The 19,573-nt window shown below is 42.0% G+C and overlaps 1 protein-coding gene across 1 annotated transcript in view; it reads right to left on the bottom strand.

Annotated features, from left to right (window-relative positions):
• LOC126470596 (uncharacterized) overlaps positions 1-16,765 on the bottom strand; it is a 66,470-nt gene extending 49,705 nt beyond the window's left edge. Inside the window, exons 1-2 of the mRNA XM_050098548.1 lie at positions 16,723-16,765; positions 5,060-5,180 (exon numbers count right to left, since the gene is read on the bottom strand). Coding sequence (XP_049954505.1) covers positions 5,060-5,157 — 98 coding nt within the window. The 5' untranslated portion in view covers positions 5,158-5,180; positions 16,723-16,765. The remainder of the gene's footprint in view (positions 1-5,059; positions 5,181-16,722) is intronic.
• Between the last annotated feature and the right edge of the window lie 2,808 nt (positions 16,766-19,573).

Raw genomic sequence — 19,573 nt, 5'->3', positions numbered from 1 at the left:
TCATAAATTTTCTGTGCCATACTAGAATGGATATAGGGGTAAGTTTTTATTCAGGTGCTATTCCATAGAGTTATTGTTTCAAAAAATTCAGTGACACTTAAAGAAAATCCTACTCTGGTTCAATGTGTTTTAGGAAGATACCCACAGCACTAATATCAGTGGTTCTGAAACCATAGGTACCCACAGGCTGAACCAGAACTCCAGTGACAAACATTCGTGGATACCTTCCGAGTATATTGGCATTGGAGATCTGTGGTATCTGGCAGCTAACTACAGAGTAACTGCACTTTGTTTTGTTTATTGCTTGAATTAGCTCAACATCTTTACTGCACTGAATATAGTGGACAACCATGCAAATGAGGACAGTTTGACCTGTGTGTCTTGTTTTGATTTGGTCACGGTACCTGCTGTTGACAGCAGTAATTCACTCCATATCACATTGTCCTCAAGTTTGCTTTCAGTACTGCACCATTCTGCCCAGGATTTTGTTTCCCAGCAGTTTTAGTTGTGCATTAATGACGATACACAGCAGTATTAAGGCTAGGCATAACAATGAAAAGTTGGACAATCTGCACTTGGTTTACGAATTCACTGAATGCAATGTAAAAATAGCATAATGAAGCTGTGATAACAGAATAAGTGGTACTTCTTGTGGTTGTTGCATAGTCTGAGTTGTGTGACGTACATTTTGATTACTGCTTATAAGAGACTTCTTCACTGTCCTGAAGGTATTTGCACAGACACAAGGACGACTGCAATTAACAAATCAAATAAATTACAATTACATTTATCACCCACCAGAGGGAATGAGCCCTTATACTAAAATTTTAAAAAAGTATCCCAGAACAATCTTTGAAAGCTTATCAGTGGAGTTCTGGGTCAGGTGATTATGTGAAAAGGTGTCCGACATGGATATGCCCACACGAGAGGAGTTAACAGACTTTGAATGCCGAATGGTAGTTGGAGCTAGATGCATGGGAGACTCCATTTTCCAAATCGTTTCAGAATTCATTATTGCAAGATCCACAGTGTCAAGACTGTGCTGAGAATCCCACATTTCAGGGTTTACCTCTAACCTCGGATCACACAGTGGTCAATGGCCTTCACTTTATAACTAAGAAATTTTGCATATTTGTGGGAAGGTCATAAGGGACCAAACTGCTGAGGTCAACTGTCCATAGGCTTACACACTAGTACTTGACCTAACTTAAACTAACATATACTAAGGGCATCACAACACCCATGCCTGAAGGAGGACTTGAACTACTGATGGGGAAGGCGCGTGAACTGTGACAAGGCAACTCAAACCGCGTGGCCATTTTGCATAACATGTCTAAGAACAGTGGTGTTTGCGTTGATTTGTCAGCGCTAACAGACAAACAACACTGCCTGAAAACACCAGAAAAATATATCTAGGATGCATGATAATTGTACCCGTTAGGACAGTGCAGTGAAATTTGGCATTAATGGTATATGGTAGTGGACAACCAATATGAGTGCCTTTGCTAACAGCTTGACATGATCTACATTGCTACTGCTGGGCTTGTAATCATATCAATTGGACTCTAAATGACCAAAACCTGTGCCTTGGTCAGATGAGTCTAAGTTTCAGTTGGTGGGAGCTGATGATGGGCTTCAAGTGTGGCTAAGACAACATTAAGCCAAAGAGTCAGGTTGGCAATGAGGCACTGTGAAAGCTTGTGGTGGATCCATAATGGTGTGGGCTGAATCAGTCATCACTGCCTGGAAATGGTTATTTTCAGTTACTTAGGTTTCAGCAGCTAGAATTAGCTCTTACACAACCTTAGAGGAATAATAATCAGAATGTACAACGTGGTAATTTTAACATTAAATTTCCTTCAGATATAACAGTTATAAACAGCTGGAATGATTGTTGTCAACTTTCAACCTGCTCCCAAGGGTCCCATTCTCAAGAAGAGTATACTGGCTTAGAAAGATCTTGATTGATAATCTGTTTATGGACCCAATGAATTACAATGTCATGGAAACACAAGCCATAGTAAAAGGTATGTCTGATTATGATCGTCAAATCACAATGCGTAAACTTGCCAGAAGGAAAAGAGTAAATTGCCACATGCTTCGTAAACATCTTATAATAATAAATAGGGAATCTACCAATCACTTAAAAAAGAGTTTACACTTTTAACAATGGGAGGAAGCACATGAGGCAGACACAGACAATCAGAAATTCAATTCATTCCTGGACATAATTGGCAACCATTTTGAAATCTGCTTCGTCCAAACAGGAGTTAAAATGAAATCATCCTGTTATTGAAAAAAGGAGTTGGTAACAGCTGGCATCAAAATATCATGTGCTAAAAAGAGGGACCTGTATGCAGAGCAAAAGATGACCACTAACCTGGAACCTGCACTAGAGAAAAAAGAAAGTACTCTAAAATTCTAACATGTGGAATCAGGAGGGACAAACAAACACCCCATGCAGAAAAAAATAGGAAATCTAACAATAAAGTAATAACCATATGGAACATAAAAAAAAGTGAGACAAGTAGGAACATAAAATCTCAACAAACGGAGACTCCACTATCCTCTGGCAGTGGCTCACACAGCAACGATTAAAACGCTGAAGCCTCTGATTGTAATAGCTTTTTTCTCACAGTAGCTGAAACAACAGGGAGCTATCATAAAAATATCTCCAAAGGAGCCACAGAGCTACTAAATCATATGCAAATCACACCAAATATAGCACTTTATTTCAAAAGCACAACTCCTAAAAGAACTGTATAAAATCATAATGTTCTGGATATGATGGAATAGCAAACAGGATTTTAAAATCATGTGAGGACTTATTCAGCCACATATTATGCTATTTATGTAACCAGTGAATGAAAACTGGGACATTTCCAGATAGACTGAAACATGGATTAGGGTTGTCCATCCATAAAAGTGGGGCAACCATTATACTATCCAATTGTCGACTCATCTCTTTGCTGCCAGTGTTCTCAAAAGTGTTTGAGACAGTAGAATGTGATAGGGGTTATGATACAAAATGGCTCACTAACTTCTGCATAGTTTGAATTTCATAAGAGATGCCCCACACAGAGAGCTATATTTAGCATAGCAGATGAAACTGTAGGTGAATTAAATCCCTGAAGGTACCGAATGGGGATCTTCTGTGACACTTCCTGTGCACCACAGCTCCATCAGCAAACAGCCACAGATTGCTACATATATAAATGAACTGATCGATATGGTGAGCAGCAGTCTGTGAGTCTTTGCTGATGATGCTGTGGAGAGTGGGAAGTGTCACCACTGAGTGACTGTAGGAGGATACAGAATGGCTCAGTAAAAGTTTCTAGTTGAGTTGAATAATGGCAACTTCCTCTAAATATAGCATAATAAATGTTAATACAGACGACTAGGGAAAAAGTCCTATAATGTTCAAATACAGCAATACTAGTGTGCCGCTTGACACAATGACATTGATTAAGTATATAAGTTTAACATTGAAAAACAACATGAAATGGTACAAGCATGATAGGACAGTTTCATAGAAAGTGGTTGGTCAACACTGGTTTACTAGAAGAGTTTTAGGAAAGTGTGGTTTCTTAAGTACTGGTTGCATGCTACAAGTTCCTGCAAGCTTGGATTAAACGAATACATTGAAGCAATTCAGAGGTGGGCAGCTAGATTTGTCACTGGCAGTTTCAGTCACTATGTGAGTATTATGGAGATGCTACATGAGTCCAAATGGGAATCCCTGGAGGGAAGATAATGTTCTTTTCGCAAAGCACTACTGAAGAAATTTAAACAACCAGCATTTGTAGTTGGCTGTAGAGTAATGCTACAGCCACCACTGTACAATTCTCGGGAGCATCACAAAGACAAGATAAGAGAAATTTGGGTTTGTGCAGAGGCATAGAGGTAGTGGTTTTTCTCTTGCTCTGTTTTGTGAGTGATAGAGGAAGAGAAATTACTAGCAGTGGTACAATTCTCCACCATGCATCTTTTGGTGGCTTGCACAGTATGTATGTAGATGTACATGAAGAGGAATATACCATAATCCTTTATATACTGCTCCTACATGGATCAGAAAAATGAACTCTAACTAATTCCTGCATGTGCGTCTTTGAGCAGTGATTCTAACTTTAGTGCACACCCAAATGGTGCAGTAGGAATCCCTGATACTAGCCACAATTAGGAATATGCAGAATATAGATATAGATGTGTATGTATATAAAGTACTTAGCATTTGTGAAAGCAGCAGACAAATTGCCAGTATCCTGTGCAACCCTCACATGCTTGTGTCAATGACAGTCATGACTCAAAGTATACACAGTGGGTTGCAGGGTCAGCAGTAGTGTCATGGTCACTGTAGGAGAATTGTCATGGTGGTAGCTGTCTCCAACTTTAATGGCATTCTTATTCACCATGATATTGTCAAACATCAAAGTCTGACCAAGTATGGTAACATTTGTTTCATGTAGCTTAAGGAATAACAAAGAAAAAAAATCTGCTAGGGCTGCTGAAACAATTTACACTAGCTCATATAAGTCACTGAAAGATCGCAAAAATAACAGTTAAGCAAACACATATGAATGAAATGTAATGAAATCCAGAAAATGCGACATAGCAATAAAGCACCCACAATCTAAAATCGACATAAGGGTGACCTCTGAATTTCATTTTCATCTGAAAGTGTGAGTATATGATCCATTCTCTGATTTTGTGAAGACCTACACTTTTCTGTACCAGTCACTCCTGTCTTCATGTATCTCCCTGTAATTCTTAGTTTTATGATAGCTATTACCATGGATTTAAATACGTTTTTTTTTTTTTCAAATGTACAGTGGTGAAGACTGTTGGGTAACAAAAATTGGTGAAACTTAGTGTGCTATGACAGGCATACAATTCAAGTCTGTTCTTCTTTTTTTACTGCCTTTTCACTGAGGTAATGCTAACTATAAACTACCTTTCTTTCTGTGGTTATGTTCCTCAGATAACATGTAAACATATAGAATATTTGAAGAACCAGTAAAAAGGCTTACTTACTAATATAAAAGGCTGATAAATGACTTACTGCGCTGGAGACTGTATCTGATACCTCCTTCGTCGTCCCTTTTCTGTACTGGCCCTCCACAGCAGGTACATCTTGCACAGCAGCTGCTTTTCTTTCATTACACGGTCGAAGGACCAGAATGCTAGAAACACACTTTGGCCTGCAACCACTGGGTCTCAACTGTCCATATTTATTTAATTATTTATCTATATTTATTCATCCAGGGATCATTTCACAATGACATCTGAACTGTCAAGTTTATACAATGAAAATCAGTTCGTCAAAACACACAAACACACAGAACATATAATTATGCTTTATGAGGGTGGGAAAGATGATCAGCTGTGGCCTTAATGAAGGAACCATCCTTGTATTTGCCTGAAGACATTTAGGAGAACCTGTGTTAACTGAAATCAGGATGACTGGACAGAGCATAGTGCATCCCGCCAAATGTGAGGATGCAGCTGCACAGCCTCATTCAGCTGGATGCTATCATTCAATATGTTCTGATTTACACACAACTTGATTCAGATAACCTACCCTACGAAACAGAAATGTGGATACAGCTACAACACCTCCACTAAGCTGTGACTGTGTGACTTCTTTTATTTTACCATGATAAACCCATATGAATAATTTGTGTACATGTGCAAGTGCATGTGTGTGTCTGTGTGTGTGTGTGTGTGTGTGTGTGTGTGTGTGTGTGTGTGTGTGTGTGCCTGATTTTTTCATATATATTATTATACTGTAATTGAGAATGTGTTCTACACAAATATAAGGGGTATCATTAAGTGTTTTTCATGACTATTCAGTGATGGCTGTTAGTGTGTTCTGTGTGTATGTAAAATATCTGTTGATGAATTGTAAGTGAGAATAAAATATAAGCTTCCCATGATACGACTGAGGAGATATTGTTGTCATTATTTTTATGAATCATGTAGATGTAGAATTTGTTTGCTACAATGCAGAATAGGTAATGTGTAAAGTGGTATGAGGGAATGGCAACTCATCACCGAAATAGCTCTAGCTCTATTAATGAATACATTATTTTTATTTGCAAGTGCTTTTTTAAATAACAATTATTTCTTAATGCTGGATAGTAGACTTGGTGCTAATTTGGCTAGATTTGTATGTCCAATTAACTGAAACTGTCCTGAGCTAGAACACTGACCTCACAGCAGGGTCAGTTCTGGTGCAGTGTAGCAAGAAAACAGACAACAGGATGTTATGAAAGTACATTCAAGAACTGAAGAACAATTTAAGTGAGTGTGGCGAAAGTGCTCATTGAAAATTTGCAGTGAAATAATTGACAGAAACATCTTTTTGTTGTGACAGTGCCACAAGATTTAAAACTGCCGCTACGTCAGTATGCGAACACGGCGATAGAGGCGCTCCGTAGCTCAGCCGAGCACGGGAGCACCACCTGGCTATGAACGGCGCCGGCCGCGTGTCACGGCACGGCATTGGAGTGACTGATTCGGAGTTGGTAGCATGTAACTCGCTATTGCTCTACGTTGTATATCCACGCAATTTATTAGGATTAAAGGTTATAACACGTTTTGGCGACGAGGTCAGATATTTTTTTTCCTGCGTTGTCGAATTGTGTGTTCGTGTCGGGGCAGCATGGAACAGCTTATGCAAGTGCTCATTGACCAACAAACACAGCTCATGGCTGCTATTCAGGCGCAACAAACACAGCAGACGGCTGCTATTCAGGCGTTGTCGACGTCGCTTACTCATCGTCTGTCTTCCTCTTCTCCGCCTCCATTCCCTCCTTACGACGAGGCCGCTGAAGACTGGGAGGATTATGAGAAGCGTTTGCTGCAACACTTCTTGGCTTTCGGTGTTGTCGACGCTCCTATGTGGAAGTCGCTATTTGTTCTTGGATTTCCCCACGGATCTATCAGCTGCTATCTCAGTTAGCCCCTCTGCGGGAACCTGCCTCTCTATCATACCAAGAAATGTGTGACTTATTGTCTAACTATTACCGAAAAAACACCCACGTCGTTGCTGCCCGCATGGCGTTCTACCGGTATCGTAAACAGCCTCATCAATCTTACCGGGCTTGGGCGGCGGAACTACACGGTCTGAGTAGGAGATGTCAGTTTGTCACGGACACTCATCATGAGTCTTATGCTGATTCAATGGTACAGGACGCTATTCTACGGCTTGCTCCTGTTAAAGAAGTTCGGCAACGTGCCTTACAACTGCCACACCCGTTGTTGTCGGAAGTTCTCAGCATCGCTCAATCTTTTGAAGTGTCTCACGCTGCTGGTGCGGAAACAGACGCGTGGTGTGATGTGGGCGCTGAACAGACCACTTTCGACGCAGACAATTTGCCTGTTTCACAGGGGAACGACGATGTGGCAGCGGTTCACTCGCGTCAACAAAGTCGCGTCGGGCCACCACGCTCGCAGCGAAAACGGCAACCACAGAAGCAGGTTCGTTCCGCACTTCCTTCTTGTCCACGTTGTTTCGTACAGCATGACAGGGCTGCATGTTCAAAACGTTGGGCCACGTGTAATTCATGTAGGAAAAAAGGCCACATTGCTTCTGTGTGTGAGTCCCCTAAAGTTCCTGTCGACGAGGACGAGGCATTGGACATGGATGTTAACTGTGTGCTTTCTCAAACAAATAAGTTGTTTGTTACTGTTCGTGTTCTGGATAAAGACATTTGCATGCAAGTGGACACTGGCTCTGCAGTAACTCTCATTAATTATCGCACGTATTTGGAGTTGGGCTCCCCTCCCTTGTCTCCCAGAATCTGTGAACTTATAATAAGCAGAAAATTCCCATCGTAGGCCAGTTTAATGCTTCCACTGCCTACAAGTCTGTTGTTAGGCCCCTCACGTTTTATGTGGTGGATCATGCGGGCACGGAAAACCTGTTCGGTTATGATGCTTTCCAGTTGTTCGGGTTCTCCATTGATGATGATGTGCACCTCATATCTGAGGATATTCCGTATCAACAGCTGGATGGATTGTGTTCTGAATTCTCGTCTGTGTTCTCTGCTGGTCTGGGTCATGCCAAGGATTTTGAAGCCCACATTACTCTTAAGCCAACGGCTCGCCCTAAGTTTTTCCGGGCACGCCCTATTCCGATGGCGTTGCGCTCACCAAGGCTGAGATAGACAGGTTAACAGCTTCAGGGATTCTCCTTCCTGTTACCTCCAGCGAATGGGCATCGCCAATCATGGTGGTTTCTAAACCAAACGGGAGTCTGCGATTGTGTGGTGATTTTAAAGCCACTGTCAACGCTCAGAGCCTCATTGACACTTATTCTCTTCCCCGTCCTGAGGAGTTATTTACCAAGCTCGCTGGGGGCCAGTTCTTTTCCAAACTTGACTTATCGGAGGCGTACCATCAGATGCCGTTGGATGCGTCTTCCAAGGAATTTCTCGTCATCAACACTCGTGGGTTGTATCAGTACCAGCGGTTACCATTTGGCGTCGCTAGCGCGCCGGCCATTTTTCAGCGGTTTTTGTAACAGCTCACGGCTTCCGTTCCCGGCTGCATCAACTAGCTGGATGACATTGTCACTGGGGCCTCCACTGAGGAGCACCTTCGCAATTTGCGTTCACTGTTTTGGGTTCTGCATTCGGTTGGGTTGAAGTGCAATCTGGACAAGTCACAGTTCTTCCAACCCTCCATTGTGTATCTTGGTTTCCACTTGTCCCATGAGGGTATACGTCCTCTACGACAGCACATTGCGGCTATTACCGCTCTACCCCGGCCGTCTACGGTCAAAGAACTTGAGGCATTTCTAGGCACGATTGCTTATTATCACAAATTCATTCCATCCGCGGCAGCGGTGGCTCATCCTCTGCATCAGCTGTTACGCAAAAACGTTCCTTTCTGTTGGTCCGACGAGTGTGAGCAGGCTTTTGTCCGCCTTAAGGCTCATTTGCAGTTGGCGCCTTGTCTTGCCACATTCCATCCGGGTCAGCACTTGGTTCTAGCGACTGACGCATCACAGTATGGCCTAAGGGCTGTTCTCGCCCATCGGTATGAGGATGGGTCGGAACGACCCATCGCCTACGCTTCCAAGGCCCTCAACGATGCCCTACGGCATTACTCTCAAATCGAAAAGGAGGGGCTCGCTATCATTTATGCTCTAAAAATGTTCGGCGTTTTTTTGTATGGTTCTAAGTTTCACCTCATCACCGACCACAAGCCGCTGGTCTCTCTGTTCAGCCCCTTGGCGTCGCTTCCGGATAAGGCAGCTCACCGCCTGCAACGTTGGGCCTTATATTTGTCTCGTTTTCACTATGAGATTCACTATCGCCCCACGGCCCAGCACGCCAATGCTGATGCGTTGTTGAGTTTGCCGATGGGCCCCGACCCGGTTTTCGATCAAGATGAACTACTCTGTTTCCACATTGATGAGGAAGAATGTTGTGCGGTCGAGGGTTTTCCACTTACAGGTTCGCAGGTCGTATCGGCTACTGCGCGGTACCCGATCCTGCGTCAGGTGATTGGTTTTGTTCAACGGGGTTGACCGGACAGGACCAAGGGCCGGGCATCAGATCCCCTTCGCAACTACAATGCCTTGTGCCTTCGTCTGTCTGTTCGTGAGGGTGTTGTTCTTCTGGCCACGGATGGCGCATCTCCTCAGGTCGTGGTGCCAGCATCTCTTCGCAAAGATGTTCTCAAACTATTGCATGAAGGCCATTGGGGGATTTCTCGGACTAAGTCCCTGGCCCGCAGGCATGTTTATTGGCCCAGTTTTGATTCAGACATCGCCCACATGGTCGCTACATGTGGTCAGTGTGCTCAACAACTGGCTGCACCCCATACAATGCCCTCTCCGTGGCCTGACCCGGCGCAGCCGTGGGAACGGGTGCACGCTGACTTTGCCGGTCCCTTCCTCGGCACTTATTGGCTACTGTTGATTGACGCCTTCTCGAAGTTTCCGTTTGTTGTCCGATGTCTGTCGCCCACCGCTGCGGCGACGACGCTGGCTTTGTACAAAATCTTTGCGCTAGAAGGTCTTCCATCCACGATTGTCACGGACAATGGCCCTCAGTTCTCTTCGCAGGCCTTCCATGATTTTTGTACTGGACAAGGGATTTATCATGTTACAGCACCGCCCTTCCATCCGCAATCAAATGGGGAGGTCGAGCGCCTTGTCCGCACTTTCAAAAGCCAGATGAAAAAATTCCTTAGTGATTTTTCCACAGATGACGCTCTGTTGCAGTTTCTGAGTTCTTATCGCTTCACGCCTCTGGGTGATTGCAGCCCTGCTGAACTCTTGCATGGCCGCCAACCGCACACTCTACTGCACCTGCTTCACCCTGTCAGGCCTTGTACTGTGTCCCCCAGTGCGGGCAAATACTCGGTGGGCGCCGACGTGTGGGCACGAGGATATGGATCGCGCCCTAAATGGATTCCAGGGGTGGTCAAGGCTCTTCGCGGCCGCCGGCTTTGTGGAATACGTATGGACGACGGCATGGTTGTTCGCCATTACTACCAGATGCGCCTACGAGTGGTGGCCACGCCGGTGTCTCCGCCCCTTCTTTCGCCTCCACCAGCCCGAGAAGCCAGTCCTGTCCCTGCTGCCGATCTTCCGTGCGTGTTGCTGCAGCCGACATCGCTACCGCTTCCGAGTACGGCAGAACCGGCCCAGTCGCAACGCCACCTTCTCCGGGACCCATCTTGCTGGAGCACACCCCCAGGTCCATGACACCTATGGATGCTGCTTCGGAGTTTTCACCCATCATCTCATCCAGGAGGCCCGTTCCACGCGCAAGCTTCCGTCCTGCACATTTTCGACCATACTCTCGTGTTTCTCCTCGGGATCTTCTCGGGGCCTCCCGAGAGGCCATGGATGTCTCCGCACTGTCCGTGTCTCCAAGGAAGTGAGTTTTTTTTCAAGGGGGGACAATTGTTGTGACAGTGCCATGAGATTTAAAACTGCCGCTATGTCAGTACGCGAACACGGCGATAGAGGTGCTCCGCAGCTCGGCTGAGAGCGGGAGCGCCACCTGGCTATGAACGGCGCTGGCCGCATGTCACGGCACGGCAGTGGAGTGACAGATTCGGAGTTGGTAGCATGTAACTCGCTATTGCTCTTCGTTGTATATCCACGCAATTTATTAGGATTAAAGGTTATAACACTTTTCTGTGATGAAATCAAGCAATGGAAACTTCAGGTTGGAATTTCGATCATATAACGAAAATATACATTGCTACTCACTGTAAAACTGACCCTCTGAGTTACAGATAACAAAAAGACACATCACCTTACCGTGTAAGCACTCATCAGGAAACGAAACAAACACACATTCATTCACAGAAATAAGCAATCCCTTGTTTACATACAACCACCACCTCCAGGAGCTTTTATCGTGATGCTCAAGATGGCAGTCATATGTGCATGAAGTGTACTTGGTTTTGTGAATGAATGCATGCGTGTGTCTCTGTTTTTTCTTTTCTAATGAAGGCATTGGTCAAAAGTAAATGTGTAAGTGTCTTTTTGTTGTGCCTGTCTGCATGCAATGAGTCATCTTCACAGTGAGTAGCATTGTATTTTCTCCATATGTTATTTCTGCGACGAGTACTTTATGACTGGAATTTCACACTCTTCTCATGGTTTTTCTTTATAAAGGTGAACATTTCAGTAAATAATTTATTTTGTTGAGGTGGAATTAATATCAATGATATAATTATTATAAAAGCCTTTATGTATTACATTGACTTCTCTATTTTAATAAAGTATGTTCGAAGTTGCCATCCTTATTTAGTTGTATTTCTCAAACTCTATTTCTCTGCAAAGAGCTGAAAACTAATTTTAGTCACAGTTTAATTTCAACTTACCACATTGTGGTAACAGGATTGATCATTATACAGCAATAACATCCATGTCACTATAACAACATCTTACTAATGAAGGTTACACCATTTGAGGAGTTGTCATTCAGTAAAAACATAGTGAGGCCACGCATGGAGCTTAGGGAATGCTACTTTCTCTACAAACATTGCTCCAAACCTACATATAAGATTATTTTAACAAGATATTAATAAGTTGTCGTCTCTTCCTCTATGAATAGATGATGAATGCAGCTAGCCGCTAACTTTGTGTAATGTCTTGTCTGTATAGACGTGTATCTGTTGTCTTTAAGACCCTTTCACCTTCACACATAAATCTATACATTAATGTATGGGCCTCCCGTGTCTTGGCTTATCTGTGATAAGACAGGCAAAAAGTTATACTAATGGAGGATTATTAATATTATCTCTATTTTCATTCGCTCTCTCTCTTTCTCTCCTTTATCTATGTACAGTTTTTATTATAATATTTCATTACGTGAAATCAGCCAAATAGGATCTTTGGTGGAGTCCTTCGTCTTGGTAATCAGCGGCTGGCTTGCTGTAAAAGAGCTTTACATTTATTATTACTGTTAAACACTGTATTCAGTCGGGAGAATCAATCGTGTGGACAATTTGTTCCTTTTACGAAAGATTGCGAATTCCAGAAGTGTACGAAGCCTTTTTGGACGATTTACCACAGACACAGTGATTGCAGGCTCTCTTTGACACAGCTGAAACTTCCCCACTAATTACAGGGCCAATGTGATCATCAAATGGTTCAGAAAAAAACTCATTCGTTCATTCACTCCGGAACAAAAAGTCACGAACCTTATTTATGAAGGAAATTGTGTATTAAATCCATCTCCATTACATGTCCTGATCTCCGGTGATTCCGCGTCTTAATTATTTTCCGTTTACACTCTCTTTCTATTCAAACAAACCGCTAGTGGCACAAAAGTTAATTCGCTAGATTTAGCGAGAAGGAAATAATAATATGTATCTCTCAGAAATACGTTAATCCCTCAATCCCTACTCCAGAAGCTGTCCTAGTTACCACTCCAATAACCATGGTGAATGCATATATGCATCTCTGTTATTTCAAAGAACAAACGCGCTAGAAAATACTTTGGCGTCGTCTAGCTGTCGCCGCATATGTTACGAGAAAATCAGATCAGATACTTTTCCAAAGTGAATGAATGTGGATGGTTTGATTGACAATGATTAATTGGTGCGTGGTAGAGGGTATTTTCTGTGGGGACGTTACAATGCCCCTCGCAGCGAGCGAAGTTTGTGAGCCTAATTTTGATTTATCGAACCCACTTCGCGAACTATCTATTAGTGTGGGTAACCCGGAAGTGATGAGTGTCAGTCCTCCGACTGAAAAAGATTAATTATGTTTATGACAGACGAAGAAAATAAACATTGGAAACAGAAGAAATGAAGAGACAGGTACCGCGGCTGTATTGCTTTTACATGCATCAAGGTGTTATGTTTGCTGTGCACAACCAAGGAAGATGATCTTTCATGAGACTGTTATCAGGGTCTACCCATTCGGGAACTTTCTCAAGCAGGGAAACCTTGGAAAACCTCGTAAGCCGAGACCCCCAGCCTACGGTACATAGAAGATAGGAAAGCCTACAGAAGAGAAAAAATTATTTTGAAATTGATCTCTAAAGGAAAGATAGGGATCAATTTATATAACGATTTGGAGAAGAGTGATTTGTGCCTCTAGCAAGAAAAAAATTACAGTAAATAACTCGAGTTTCTTTTTTTACAATCTTGTTCCCAGGACAATATCTTGCGATGCTGAAACTCCCGCTGATCTTGCATGTCCCCGAAGTCCACATTTGTAGTCAGTCTTCTACGCGGCCCACAATGGGAAGAGTAGAAGGAACTGGGATACCAGATTTCACATGCAACATTCATTCCAAAACAATTAGCAATGACCGAAAGGGAAACTTTTCCTGTAAAAGAACTGGTTAGGTTCCACCTTCCAAGATTCTCCTTTTTGAAAACAAAATCCGTATGGCTTCATGCATCCTTTTTCTTACGACGTACTGCAAGGAATTTAGCCATTGACTTAAAGTTTCCATTTATCCATTGACTAATGCTGTTGCCGAAAACATCATAATATTTACTCTAGTTTGAATTTTCATTTGGACTTCGCATCACCACTTGTGCTTGTAAGTCCAACAATTCTGACACATTTTCTGTCAATGATTTGTTCTTCGTAATTTAAAGGATTCATGCAGTAGATTTTGGATTCAAAACATCGAATATTGGAAAGTGTGGTTCATTTTATACAAAGACATAATCCATCATTTCCTTGAAAAGTCATATCATTTATCTATACTCATAAAAATTTTATCCTAAATACATATATTTCTCCACTTGATTGCTGTAATGTAAAAGTTATAAGTAGTGAGGAATGTGGATTCTCTTCTTTCATTTATTCTCTGATTCATCCGGCATTCATACATGCACATATATGGAAATGGATTTTCAAACAAAATTCTAAAGTGAACAAGACCCATTAAATAACTACTAATTCTATGAATCTTAGTTTCTTTTGACATTCAACAATAAATCAAGAACTCTTAACGTCTAATTATGACACTTTTTTGAAGTTCAACATCAATCAGTTTCCCCTCGCATTTGATGCGAGTCTCTTACAAAACAATTCTGTGTCGTCTATATCGATTCTAACTCTCGCGCCGGTGTCAATTGTTTTGCGCTGGAAATTATCCTTGTGTCGTTAACCGTCACTCATGATTCACTGCCTAAAGGCATCACTTCACACGTTTACACATCTAAGCGTGCACTTGAAAGTATATATGAACATTCACTGGGAACCTCTTTTGATTATGCAGCGTCATTTTCGGGAAACATTTCTTTCGTCTTGAAGGTCATTCAGATCCCTTATAAATCTTGATGACATTAGCAATGCTAAAGTTCCATATTTACCCAAACACAGGTGAAGCCTATCTCCACTGTCTTCTTTGCAGCACTCGATAGTAATACTCAGTCACTATTTCTACAATCTGTGTCACTGATTAATTATTTCAGTTTAAAGTTTTCTAACACTAAACACACACAGTTTATTTTTATGTTTTTTCGAGCGTTCATCTCTGTCACTCGCAGCACCATTCCTCCCTATCTTCTAATCTTCATTAAATTTTTTCAAGTCATCATGGGAAAATAACCCTATCATTTTGTTAGATCCCGGGTATGCTAACAGATAAGCCCCAGGGTCCGGAATTTGTAGAATGATGTATGGGCCAGTATATAATAACTCCCATTTCTTTCTACTCTTCTTTATTAAGGATGATTTGGTATGTCTTTTGACTAGTACCTTCTCTCCGACGTGGTACGCCTGTACCCTTTTTATTAATTTGTCTTATTGTTGTTTTCTCTAATCAGCCTTTTGTGTCATATTTATGATGGCTTGCCTTATTTTTTCTTCCCAAGGCATCTCAGTTTCCTGAGTTTTGGGCATATGTTCAATCCAGAAGTTTTCTTCTTTTGCCTCGAACATCAATTCATGAGGTGTATATCCAGTTGAGGAGTGGGGCATGTTGTTGTATATCTGCTCAAATTCTTCCACATAATTTGCCCACGCAGTCTGCTTATTATGGCAATGGGTCCTCATAAATCGATTGAACTCTCTAAAAATTATCTCAACCAAATTGCCTTGTGGGTGGTAAAATGATGTTAGTATGTGTTTCACACCGACTTGAGACAAAGCCTGTTTCCATCGGAGTCCCGTGAATATCTTAGCATTGTCTGTCATTATCGCCTTAGGTATACCAACATGTGGAAGATAATCCCTTGTCAATCTTAATACAATTACTTTGGCTGTAGCCGACTTTGTCGGGTATAGCTTTACGTATTTCGTACACACATCGAGAAATGCCAACACATATCTAACACCTCCTCTTGAAGTAGGTAACGGTCCACACAGATCGCACGAAATTAATTCTTTTGGTTCTCGGACTAATATAGAGCATAATGGGTGCTTACTCCCTTTTGAATCCGGCCTTGCTTTTTCACAGATTATGCATTTCTTCAAGACCTCATGCACTCTGCGCTTTATGCTGGGAAAATAACAGTACACACTTATCTTTTTTGCACATTTTTCGCACCGAAATGTCCCCAGGTTAAATGGGTGAACCATACGAGTTTCTCTATTTGCGTCTCAGGTATACAAACACACCATCGGACTTTGTTTGGCCTTCCACAGCGGAAAAATAATACGCCATTTACCAGCTTGTAATAATTTGCCATCTGATCCGAAGGTTGCTGTTGTAACCTTTGAATGACACTTCCCCATTGAGCATCTCTTTTCTGTAACTGTGCCATATGCACACACAAATTGACGTAGTACATCTTATATGGATTTTCCTGCACAGAAGTGGTTGTAGTAGCGGATTTTGCCAGGAATCTGATAATTTATATAAGCAATTTTCACAAATGGTAAATACGAATTGCTTATAAGTAATTTCATAAAAAAACATTTTAATTTTAAATCGACTTTGCCAGAATGTAGTAGTATCGAAGAAAGACATTGTGGTTAAAGCGAGTGTTTCCCATGGAACTGGAATTCCAGCTCTAATTTTGGAAGCTGCTTCTATTGCATCATTTACAATTTCGTTAATCATTGGGACATTTTCACTTCTATCAAAAATATAGCATTCTGGCAGTCTATATGAATTCAGCATGAAATTGAATTTTGAATATCTGAATTCCAGTAAAATATCTTCTCGTATGGTTTGTGGTACTTCTAATTGATACACATCTAAAGCATTTGTAAGTCTTCCACAAACAGCAATTCGTGCAAGTTTGTACAAAGTGTCCATTATACAGAAATGTACTTACTGTTTCTGGCAGCTCGTCACGGACAATAGACGTTTTCGACATGTAGTCAGAGGACATACTGTGAAGACAACAATTTTATGCCGCTTATATACTAGATTGGTTGCTAAGCAATTTCAGTTATCAATGCTTACATTTCTATCACTCCAAAAAGACAACTTTAACACGCGCCAACCTTTTGCTGGCGTGGGTGCTTGCTCAGATAATTGTCCTAAAAGGACAAATTATCTCGGCGGGACAGTGACGCCGCCATCGCGACCTTGGGACCCGGGGGGCTCCTTTTTTTTATCAGTTGCTGACCCTCATGAATCGTTACATGACTGCGTCGCGTCGTTTCATGATTCGAGGGTCAGCAACTGATAAAAAAAAAAGGAGGCCCCCGGGTCCCAAGGTCGTGATGGCGGCGTCACTGTCCCGCCGAGATAATTTGTGCTTTTAGGACAATTATCTGAGCAAGCACCCACGCCAGCAAAAGGTTGCCCGACACGTGCTGTTCAGTAACCTAATGTATATAAAAGGCGACAATGATTTATTTATTTTAGTCAGCAAAATGTCGTGGGTAAATCAGTATTTAAGCACGGGCAACCATGGCTCTATACAATACGACGGAGGTGTTTTATATCCGGGACCAGAGGAAGACATTGAAATGGCGGAAAGAATTCCATTAACAAATGTTAATCGTTCTCGTAGCAGTAATGATATTCGGACAGTGCAAAGAGAGGATGCTGCTAATCGTATACGGTATGGAGATAATCCAGCATACGACGATTTGGATACGAGTGGCGAAACAGTTGAATTTGAACGCGTGCCTGAAACAACGCCAGAAGAAAGCAATCTTGGAGTGCAGCGGCGCCGCCCAAATAGACCACGAAATCGTGGTCGAGGTCAACCCAGTGCAGATACAGCAACCTCTAGCGAAACGGTTCCCTTGTTATCTGAAAGTGTCACGGACGGGGCAGCAATTAGCACAGCTGGTATTACAAGTTCAGGACAGATAGCGATAGCGGCTGGCACGACGACTGCTGCCGCCGCAGGTGCTGCTTACGGCGTTACAAAACTAGTTGAATGTGTACAGAGGAAAGGATATACTTTACCTGGTAGTGATTACGTAGGACCTGGAAATCCTATAAATATAGACGCACCGCACAGTGGAGCAGATGCCATTGCTAAAGAGCACGACGTTGGATACGATAGTTTGCTAAAGGAAGCAAGGGAACGACCATTTACAGAAGAAGAATTTAGACAACGAGTTCAACAATTGGGTGCAAAAGCTATAATTGATTTTGCAATTGACTGGAGTCATACACAAAATTGGCATTCATTTGTTGGAAAGTACAGACTGAAATTGAAGACAGCTGTTGAACAAAGTATCGGAAAAGTTTTGTACCCGCAACAACCGAATGCCGAAAAAACAGGTATGTAAATTTAATTTTTGTTGTTTATAATAATTTTTTGGTTAAATTTTTTAATTGTAACGTTTCTTGCCTTCAGAATTATGAAATTCCACCGTGGGAACGGTCTAATTGGGAGTTTATGCATGAAGGCCAGAAACGGTATGTCTATGAACAATGGCTAATGTCTCGTGTTCGTCGTGGTTTGCCTATAGATCACGACCGCCCATCAACATCTGGTTCTGCCTCTGGAACAAGTTCTGTAGACGAATATCACGTCGACGAAGAAGTATCACACAGCGAAGAAGACGAAGACGAAGATGAAGAAGGACCAGAAGAAATACAACAACATTCTTAACCAAAACGTTTAGTACCATACTCTGACAGTGATGAAGGTATGAGTTCGCCAATGCAGGTAGATTCAGGTAAACGACAGGTTGCATCAGGTCAATCTGGTGGATCTAAGAAAAAAAAAAAACGTTAACAGGCACTGCAGCACCATCTGCTAATGTACTGGTTGATTCTCCTAATACTCGTGTTGATCCATTACCTGCTCCTTCTATATTAGATACCAGTAACATTACAAGATATCGCAAAGTTAATAGATTTTTCACATACGGTTTAGCATACAAAGTGATTGAACATGAAAAAACAGTATGTATGATTACTCCTTTAGCAGAAATTCCCGTTGATCGGCCATTTCTGTATATTAATGAGGGTCAGCAACGAGTTCAACAATTGGATGCAAAAGCTATTATTGATTTTGCAATTGACTGGAGTCATACACGAAATTGGCATTCATTTGTAGGAAAGTACGGACTGAAATTGAAGACAGCTGTTGAACAACGTATCGGAAAAGTTCTGTACCCGCAACAACCGAATGCCGAAAAAACAGGTATGTAAATTTAATTTTTGTTGTTTATAATAATTTTTTGGTTACATTTTTTAATTGTAACGTTTCTTGTCTTCAGAATTATGAAATTCCACAGTGGGAACGGTCTAATTGGGAGTTTATGCATGAAGGCCAGAAACGGTATGTCTATGAACAATGGCTAATGTCTCGTGTTCGTCGTGGTTTGCCTATAGATCACGACCGCCCATCAACATCTGGTTCAGCCTCTGGAACAAGTTCTGTAGACGAACATCACGTCGACGAAGAAGTATCACATAGCGAAGAAGACGAAGACGAAGACGGACCAGAAGAAATACAACAACATTCTGAACCACAACGTTTAGTACCATACTCTGACAGTGACGAAGGTATGAGTTCGCCAATGCAGGTAGATTCAGGTAAACGACAGGTTGCATCAGGTCAATCTGGTGGATCTAAGAAAAAAAAAAACGTTAACAGGCACCGCAGCACCATCTGCTAATGTACTGGGTGATTCTCCTAATACTCGTGTTGATCCATTACCTGCTCCTTCTATATTAGATACTGGTAACATTACAAGATATCGCAAAGT

The sequence above is a fragment of the Schistocerca serialis genome, chromosome 3 (genome assembly GCF_023864345.2).
Source record: "Schistocerca serialis cubense isolate TAMUIC-IGC-003099 chromosome 3, iqSchSeri2.2, whole genome shotgun sequence".
NCBI lineage: Eukaryota > Metazoa > Arthropoda > Insecta > Orthoptera > Acrididae > Schistocerca > Schistocerca serialis.
This window is presented reverse-complemented; position numbering and strand designations above follow the sequence as displayed.